Source organism: Charadrius vociferus, unplaced genomic scaffold, assembly GCF_000708025.1.
Source record: "Charadrius vociferus isolate BGI_N301 unplaced genomic scaffold, ASM70802v2 scaffold164, whole genome shotgun sequence".
NCBI classification, from domain to species: domain Eukaryota; kingdom Metazoa; phylum Chordata; class Aves; order Charadriiformes; family Charadriidae; genus Charadrius; species Charadrius vociferus.
The window spans coordinates 524,473-534,510 of NW_009648233.1; the positions used below are offsets into that span (position 1 = coordinate 524,473).

At 41.3% G+C, this 10,038-nt stretch overlaps 1 protein-coding gene across 1 annotated transcript in view; it reads left to right on the forward strand.

Annotated features, from left to right (window-relative positions):
* The window catches only part of ZNF804A (zinc finger protein 804A), a 109,648-nt gene extending 102,096 nt beyond the window's left edge, over positions 1-7,552 (forward strand). Inside the window, exons 4-5 of the mRNA XM_009884114.1 lie at positions 1,764-1,894; positions 4,255-7,552. Of these exons, the coding sequence (XP_009882416.1) occupies positions 1,764-1,894; positions 4,255-7,552 (3,429 nt within the window). The remainder of the gene's footprint in view (positions 1-1,763; positions 1,895-4,254) is intronic.
* The last annotated feature ends 2,486 nt before the right edge of the window (positions 7,553-10,038 follow it).

Genomic DNA, 10,038 nt, shown 5'->3' on the forward strand with positions numbered 1-10,038 from the left:
ACGAGTATCTGCTCCATGATGTTGCTGGGCACAGAGGTGAGACTGACAGGCCTGTAGTTCCCTGGGTCTTCCTTTTTTCCCTTTTTAAAAATGGGCATTATGTTTCCCCTTATCCCGTCAGCGGGAAGTGCACCAGGCTGCCACAACTTCTCAAATATGATGGATAGTGGCTTGGCAACTTCATCTGCCAGTTCCCTCAGGACCCGCAGACCAATTTCATCAGGTCCCATGTACTTGTGCATCTTGAGGTTCCTCAGATGTTCTTGAACCTGCTCTTTTCCTACAGTGGGCGCTACCTCACTCTCCCGGTCTCTGCCTTTGCCTTCTGAGACTTGGGCAATGTGGCTAGAGCAGTTGTTGGTGAAGACTGAGGCAAATAATTTCATTGAGTGTCTCAGCCTTGTCCACGTCCCAGGTGACCAGGTCTCCCATTTCTTTCTGGAGAGGGCCCACATTTTCCCTAGTCTTCCTTTTGTCACTGGCATACCTATAGAAGCTTTTCTTGTTGTTCTTGAAGCTAGAAGCGCAGGAGGAGCAGGAGAACAGTGACTGTATAGTTTTGCAAACTCTTTTCCATGTCTATCTGTTACGTGCCACCAACAATATGAGAAACTCTTAATGAACAATTTCAAGTTAGAATTATTGTTTTTGTAAGTCCATGTAGCCCCTATTAATGGCCAGCTGTTAGCCCTCGGACACTAAAGCGACGGCAAGTTTCTGGGTTCTTCACAGAATCATGAGATTACGATCTCATAAGAAGATGTCATCTAGACTGTGAGCCATATCGGGGACACACCGAACAACTGAATGGTACACTGATGTAGTTTGGGACCCACTGGAATACTTTTTGCTGACATGAAGGATTAGGAAAGTCTCGGCATATTGACCTTATGTGATATAAAGAATACGAAATCACCTCTGTGTGGAGAATCAGAGCTGTGTGTTTAAATTTCCTCCCAAAGAAACAGTCTGGAGATTAAATCAAATGAGATACTGGATCAAACCTCAGTGTCTGTTTAACTGCTGCGTCAGACACCAGTGAGGGCATGAAACAAGCTCCTTCAAAGGGATGATCTTCCCATTTCAAAATACAAGACTTATCTGGCCATGACATTGCTTGGCATTGGCTGTTGGTACAGGACCTATTAACATCTTTAGTAATGACCTGGATGGCGGGACAGCACTCTCTCAGGAGTGTTGCAGATGATACCATGCTGATAATGTGGCAGGACAGATCCCAAGGGACCTTGGTAGGCTGGAGAAAAGGGCTGACAGGGACCTCGCATGGTTCAATGGTGACAAATGCTGTGTCCAGCATCTGGGACAGAAAAACCTGAGAATGAGTAGCAGCAGAGATTGAGTCGCCAGGCTACAGTGTGGCTTTGCAGAAAAAGATCTGGGGTGGTCTCATTATTTTTTTATTACTATATCGAAGAGCAGTCAGGCTGTGGGGAAGGTTTTTGGGAAAAGGGTCAGGAGCAAAATTTTGGATTAACATTGCCTAGTCCTACTGAGGCTGTTCTATATTAATCACAAATGCGACAGTAAAATTTTCTAGGTTGTCTCTAACCTAGCTAACCTGTCTCTAGCATTTCTATTTATTTTGGTTATTCACTTGAAATGTATAAGTTTATTGAACGGATCACTTTGGTTAGGTTTGAAAATAATTCTCACCATGAGTGTTTACCAGAAAGTAGTTGTCATTATAAATGTTTATCATTCCTGGGTTTTTTTGTTTGTGTGTATGTGACTATTTTTTGCAGAGGCTGAAGGAACTGAAACAGAGGGAGTTTGCTCGAAATGTAGCATCTAAGTCACGAAAAGATGAAAGGAAACAAGAAAAAGCCCTTCAACGTTTGCACAAGCTAGCTGAGCTGAGGAAAGAGACAACGTGGTAAGTGCCTAGCTGCTGAAATATAAAAAATACTTTAAAATAATTCCTCCAGTAGTAGCTGGTGCTGTGGGACACGGGGCTGTTGGAGTCCCTCGGCTGGAGCCCAGCACATGCGTTTTTATGGTGTTTTTGAAGCAGTATGTGTACAGTAATTTGATTCACGCTATGGGCAGAAATGAATGTTTAACGTTGCTTTTTCAGTGGAGCTAAAATGACATGTATTTTTAGTTTAAAAAAAGATGTGTTTCATATATATTTCATAAAACTAGGCACATTGGTTGAAAGCTGAGTGAACTAGGTCACGCATTTGAAGGCTGACACTACTTCATTGATGAAGTGAGGAATACAGTCTGTCTTTCTAGGATGTAGCAGATCTCCGTGATTTAGTTTTCAAACTGCTTGCCTGGAAAAACGTCCAGAAATATAGTTTTAAATTTCAATAACTGGATTTTTTGATATTAAAAGGTAAGTGCTCCTTTTCCCCAGCTCCACAGAGTGTTTACCTCTCGCTGCAAAAGTGACTCCTTGCTAGTCATATGTTTTAGTATTGCATCTAGGCATACTATTGAAATTAATATTGTTTGCTAGTTGTAACTGTATGCTTACTTAAATATGACACTGACAAGCCACTGAAAATACACGTACCAACTTTTTACAGTGGAATCTCAGGGGAAAAAAAGCAAAAAAGTAGATGGTCAGATGCAAATGTTTTCTTTTTATCCAGCCTTCATCTCACCAGAGGAACTAACAGAGAAATCCAACCATATGAGTTGTAGTTCTTGTTAAGTAATAGTCTCTTTCTCCATAGTTTGAATAGTGGGCAGCATGCTGAAGCAGAGTCTCTGGAAGCAGGTAGATGGGCCATGAATGCTGTGAGGTCTGCTTGACATGAGCAACATAACACTTAATATTTTATGATGGGTCATGTAGAGACTCTTTCCACTCCATCAGTGTTTTAACTGTCCAGATTTAATACTTGAAGATTGCAATTTTCATGTTCCCAGCTTTACATATTATTCCCCCTAAACATACTCCAAAATCTGAAGTTGGCATTTTTCAGGAGAAAGAGCAATTTACTGTTTACCTTTTTCCATGTTAGTGAAGTGGTTTTGTGAGGTTTTGTTGTTTCTGTTTTGTTGAGGGTTTCTAAATACTCTTCTTCTACTTCCTGAAGGAGAATTTCTCCCTGAACTTTATTTCTTTGTTTCATAGTTGCTGTTTACTACTACTTTGCACCCCTAGAGGTGTGATATGGACAGACACATAGGATTTTTTAAACTAGTATTTTCTAGTTTGGTTTTGTAGAAGTCATCACCATTTCACTTTGTTAAAGAAAGGATTTGTGTGGGTTTTTTAATATATATTTCCAATTTAGTAAGAACTGGACAAGGCAGGAATTCTCATGAGGAATTCCTTTCTCATAAAACCTATATCTTAATTGCTAGCCCAAATAGATTAAATTCATCATTCTTTATCTCAGCACATCTTGGGGTCCTAAACAACACTTGCAAGTTTTCCCAGTGACCCATCATCGTGTATTGCTCTGCACTGCAACATAGAATAATTTGGTTAAAACAAAAAAATATTGTTTTAACACAGGTCCATTACTCCTAGTGGTGAGCAGTTCCTGTGGGTCCTGGAAAATTGGCAGCTTAAAGAGTTTATGCTCTTCTCTTTGCTTCCTATTAAGTCAAATAGAACAGATGGGAAGAGGACATGAAATGAAGAACAGAAGTAGACAGTGATAAATTTTTTCTCAAGAGAGATGAATCACTTACTGCACTACTGTCAGCTGAAATACTCTCCCTGGTATTATTTTTCCATGAAAGAAATTGCTGAGATTGCGACGGTTTGGTACGTGAACACAAATAGGATGGGAGCTGCTGGGTGATTGCCCGTGGGCAGAGCAGCAGTCACTAGGATGATGACTAAGAGGGAAGTGGTCTATGAGGCGCTCTCTGTTTTAATATATTTTGTAGCACAAAGGAATGTAAAACCTCTGCTATTTGTAGTAATAGTGTTGTAACTATGATGGTCTACTGGGAGGAGAAGCAAGATTTCTAGGGAAATATACAGTCTGTTATTAGTCCAGCCAATATTTCTATGAAAAGTGAACTACCTTATAGGAATATTAGCCCTTCAGCTGATAATTTCACATGGAGCACAAAAATTGCTCTATTTCTTTTTATACTAGTCAAATGATCTTATTATAAGATATGACATTGTTCGTATTCTAAATCTACGTATCCACAGATTCTTCCTCTTTCCTTAAAAAAGTCTCCTAGATACCAGTGTAACACCGTATTTCTGCCTGCAATTTTCTGAAAGATACTGAATCCAAGTTTTGTTTTCCTTCCTAGTGCACCTGGAAGCGGCCCTATGTTCAAATCCACTACAGTGACTGTGCGAGATCATTGCAATGATATCCCACAAAGTGCTGCCATAGATTCTGCCAACAAACAGGATTTCAGCTGTACGTTAATGCACAGTGCACAGAATTGTAAAGACGTTGCTTCTGTTATTTCTTCCACTCCTGGAAATGCATGTAGTAATAAATCCGATGGTAACAAATGTGGAGATCAGGTTCAGGGAGCTCAAGGACATAGAGTTGGGTTTTCTTTTGCTTTTCCTAAGAAAGCAGCGATCAAACTGGAGTCTTCAGCTGCCGTTTTCTATGAATATAATGATGAAACATCTATGGAGCATGGACTTAGCAGAAGAAGTAGGTTTGTTCCGGCAGCATGTAACCTTCAGTCTCCTTCAGCAGCACAAATAGTCCTGTGCCCTGAGGAGAAACATAACTGTTTTCACCCACTGGTGGAAAAATGCATAGACACAGCAGAAGCTCCTGAAGCCCAGGAGTCAAAAGAGCTGGTCAGTGAAGAAAGCAGGGTGCTAGAGAGTGCCGTATTAACTCCTGCTGTGTCCCATTCAAAGCAACTGGTGTCCTCGGACATGGATGGCTATGGTATTGATGTAAGTGCAGCAGACTTACCAGACCAAACGCTGCCCACGGTTGTGGACAGTGCTCAGGTCCTGCCCTTGAACTGCAGTGGTTACGAGCTGCGGGCAAACAGGGCTCTCGAGCAGGCAGTTGTGGAGGATTGTTTATCTCTGCAGGATGTTGCAGAGGAAAATGATAAAGACAGGAACAGTGATTCATCCACAGCTGAAACTGAAATAAAAAAGCTGGAGGCAGATGCATTAGTTCCATCACCATCTGAAGAAGGTAGTAGTGGAGCCTCACAAAGCAAACCAGATATATACAAGAGACCTTGTAAACCCTTTGTTCCTGTTCTTAGCAAACACGGATCAAATATTCTTCAGTGGCCATCGGAAATGTTAATTTACACAAGTACAGACCCATCGATTTCTTATAGTTGTAATCCTTTATATTTTGATTTCAAGTCATCAAGAACAAGTGACAGCCAAGAAAAGCCCAAGCATGAGCCAAACATACCTCATTTGCACCATAAAACTGAATCCAACCATAGCTTAGTCTTGGATTTTACAAATAAACCTACTTCAGAGTGTGGTTATTATAAAACAGAAATGAATAAAGATGCGTGCAACTACACAATACCCCTTGTAAATGATGTTTCCCTCATCAGGAATTGTGATCTTGCAAAAAATCAAAATAAAGTGTCCTTGGATGAGTCATTCAGGATTAGAAAAATAGAGAAGTATCACATTTCTAAAAATCACTTGCGACAAAACACTGTGATAGATGAGAAATATAACAAAGTCTGCATCAAAGAAAGCCATGAAAAATGGCTTCACAAAAGTAGAAAACGGAAAAGGAGAAGAAAATTATGTCATTGTCATCATCATCACTGTGGGGACACAACGGCAGCAGAAATTGAGATGTTCTCAATGACTGAAAAAGAAATTAGTAACAGAGATGAAAATAAGTATCAGCACCTCCAAAGTAATCCAGAGAAGTGCAGACATGATGCAGGGAGTATCTGGCTAACTACAGATGAGATAGAGCAGTCGCATCAAAAACTTGGCGTTGAAAGTGGTCATAAGAGAGTCATGTCTGCATCAGATCATGTACATGGGGACAGAGGCTGGTGTGATGTTTGGAGTGCAAAAAATAGCAGCCAACACCATGGTTGCAAACGACTGCACAGAAAGAGCAAAGCGAGCTCTCGGAGACAGGCAAAGCAGCTGGCTCTGAGTTCCAGGAGGCACAGCTTAAGGTGCTCTAAAACATGTTGTAGCTGTAAAGTCAGGAGGTCAAGCTGTAGCCCGGAGCATAGGTGTTTAGGACACTGCAGTCAGGAGAAGAGTCCGAGTCAAAACCAGTCCATAAAGAGAGGTTACAGTGTTCTGACAGAGGAACCTGAAAAATCCCACCGCAAGCGGAGACAGCATACCTATTCCTCTTCATCAGATGAAAGCTCATATGGACAGGCATTATCAGCAGAAGAATATCTAAGGCAAGCACGTACTTTAGGTACACGTCACAAGGCAAAAGGGAAACACAGGAGAAGGAAAACTAGAATCCATCACGTATTCCTTGACAGGAACGCAAGAAGTGAGACCTCCAGACCTTCCAAAGAAAATTCTGCAAATTCTACATTAAATATTTCAGGGGACTTCTTGACTCAAGACAGTCTAAAGGAAACCAATGTGGATCCCAAAGCTGATCATGCAAAAGACACAGATGAAACAATGCAGCTGGAGGAAAGCAAGTCATCTCTAGAAACTGATAGTTCACATGTGCTGGAAAACGACAAACTGACGGCGTGCGCAGTGATGGAGAGTGCTCCGAGTACATTTTCTGATGTTGTCACAGGTTCTGCTGCTTCTGTACCTGAGCACAGTGCTCCAGTGGCTGCCAGCACACAGGATGTTCTGCCAGATGAAAAGAAAAAGGAAAATGTCAACAGTCGTGAAAATCAAGCACGTTACAGAGCTCCCTTCCCCAACAGACATTTGGAACAAGTTCCTCCTAAATCCTATCTTTGCCATTATGAGTTGGCTGAGTCTCTACCGCATGAGAAAATAAGTGAGGTGACCAGTGAATGGGTACAGTGTAATCCTGGCATATTTAGCAGCCCGCCAGCCTTGCCGTTCAAAGAAGCACATGTAAACAGTCATACCTTTTTAACTACTGAGCAGTTAATAGCCCCCTTCACTCTGCCAGATCAGACATTGATATTCCCTCCAGATAACCATGAAAAATTCAAAGATCTCCCATCCGAGGCGTATCAGCCGATCATGCCACAAAACATGCTGGCCAACAAAGTGAAGTTCACCTTCCCTCCCCCAGCGATCCAGCCCCCAAATTCCCCGCTGCAGCCCTTACCCTTGCAGCCACCGCTGTGTTCTACCTCCGTCACCACCATCCATCACACCATCCTACAGCAGCACGCTGCCGCTGCCGCCAGTACGTTGAAGGTTCTCCAGCCCCACCAGCAGTTCCTCTCGCAGGTCCCGGCTCTTTCCAGAACGCCTTTACCTCATCTACCAGTAGGACCGCGGCTTTGCCCAGGGGGGCACACGGCTTTCGTCGCCCCGCCGCATTTGCCGCTGCTGCCGCCCTCGGTCCTGCACCCGACCCAGCTGGCGTTTCCCCCGCTGCCGCACACCGTCTTCCCATCCCTGCTGTCCCCGCACCCAGCTGTCATTCCCCTGCAGCCCCTCTTTTAGGACAGGTTCTCGGGGGTGGGGGAAGGAGCCTTCAGTCCTGCTGTTTCTACAGTCCCCACGGCTTTGGGAAACGGTTCTGTGAAATAAACTGGTTAAAATTCCTCATTTCTTGGGAAGCATTTACTGTAAGTATAACGATGCAAACATTCATGTAAAGTTCAGACCTATGCTATAACTAAAGCACTGATAGTCTTATACTAATATGAACTCTCTCTATATATATGTGAAAATCATGTCTTAGAATATGTATAATGTATATAAAATATATTTATAGTTCTATAACTTATGTTGTAAAGTATCCACTTTTTGTTTTTTATCTTTGTGTATTTGCACCTATTTAATGTTTAGACAAAGCTGATGCACTATGTTTTGTACTATGTTCTCTGAAACTGTAAATCTAGTGACGAACTATCTCTTGCAATAAATTTTTGTTAACTACTTAAGTATATCAAAAATCTTTCATTGTAAACTTCATGGATGTTGTTCTTCCATGTTCTTCTGCAGCTGAATAGCATCCTCTACCCCTGCTATGTTGGGATAATCAGGTTTCCTATACATCAGTGATTTATCAGGGAGGCGGAGAGGCTAATACCTTGAGGGCAGCTGTCTTGCCGAGCAAGAGAGAAAGGGTAATAGATCTGTTCATGTTAGTGGTTTGATGTCACCGTGACAAATTTTGCCTACTTGTAGTATGTGCACAAACTGCTGACTGTTGGAGCTAATCCCTTTTATACTAAACCACAAAAAGACGATGTAACAAAAATAACATCAACCAAAAGTGGGGGTGGGGGTTGGGGGGGAATATCAATGGCAGTTTGACTTCAATGAGATGTTGCTTATAGCAAAAAGGTAGAGTGTAGGGAAGGTGTTAGTTCTGCCAAGCGTACTTTCTCAGATTGCATGCATCCCTCGTGAGAATGAAGGGGAGGTCAGGAACAGCTTCGCATGGGGAACCCACCAGGGTTTGATTCAAATTCTTACCTCACTTCACCCCCCTCTTTCCCACAGCGTTTTGGTGAAGAAATAGAATAACATAGAATAGAAATTAATAATACTTCTTATATACTGCCATTATTTCTAACTGTATTTCAGAGAATTCTCCCTACCTCTGCAACCTTTTTATTGCTGTTGAACCTCACCCAGCTTTATCCCAGGAAATCTTCCCATTTGCTGTAGTATGAGATATATCAGGTCCGCACCTGCAGTGGTCCAGAATAGAGATAGAGCCATATCTCTGAGTTAAAATGAAGTGTTATCATGTGAGTGAAGCTAAGGATTTGCAGCATGACCGTTAGTGCTAGAAGTAAGCCTTCCATAATTAAAGGTAGGTGCTAGCTCTCCAATTAATTACTTCTTTTCACCTTTTTATATAGTATAATAAAAGTATATACAGTTGAACAGAAAGAATAGTAATTTTGGAATGTTATTAATATACATTGCATATTAATTGTTAAAGGCATTAGCCATTTGAAAAGTAATACTATATCCTAAAACATGTATATCTGGGTATTATTTTCTGCATCTATGGTGTTAGAACCTACCTATATCAATATTGCAAGTTTTATTATAATATTATATTAAAACTATAGCGAACAGCTATGATTTGCCACTATGATTACAGTGTCAGCTACTCAAGGGATGTGAGGTTTCCATGTTGTGCAGTTACAAAGGGCTCAACTACGTTAATAAGCAAAAATTTTGTAAGAAGGAGCAGATGAGAGGTCAGGTTCTGGAGAGCGGCTCAGATCCTCTGCCTGAGGCTGTGGCATGGAACGGGATGTTGCTGAGCATCTGTCCCTGTAGTGCCATAAAGAAGGTATATTTTCTGTAGTCGTAATTTCAGGTGAATTCCTGTTTCTATTTAGCTGGTACCTGAAAAAAATATCATATAAGTTACTTTATACTCCTCCTCTATTTCACGAGTATGCCTATGTAATCTGTATGTCTCCACTACCTCCTGTAAAACGCGGGTGCCAAGCGGGCTCTTAGCATGGGAGTCTCTATTGGAAGGTGGAAGATGGGTGCTAGCTGCTTCCTCTCCTCTCTTAGCTGACTTGCGCTGGCTTCTGTATTTCTGCCCTCCTCTGCGGTAGTTGGCACAGATGGTCCCCTGGGTTCTGATGTCTTATCAAAGACAAAATCCATCTAATTATCTAACAGTACACTTGAAAAAAAGAAAACATATAGGGGAGTTATGATTGCACGTGATCGTATCCATACAATTTTAACTGCGAGGAGATTAAAAATTACCAATCTCAGATTTTCAGTTGCAATGCTCATTGAAAAATCCCATCTATTAACTTAGATGTCCACATTCTTTCAACAAAATGTCCAAACAGCTTTGAACATTACTTTTTTCTTACAATTTACATTTTTTTCTATTTTGTCAAACAGTTTTAAGACATTGCACAATTATTTATTATCTACTGTAATTGCTTTTTAATAGTGTATAAACTACTTACAGTAAAAGACTAATAACCATCAAA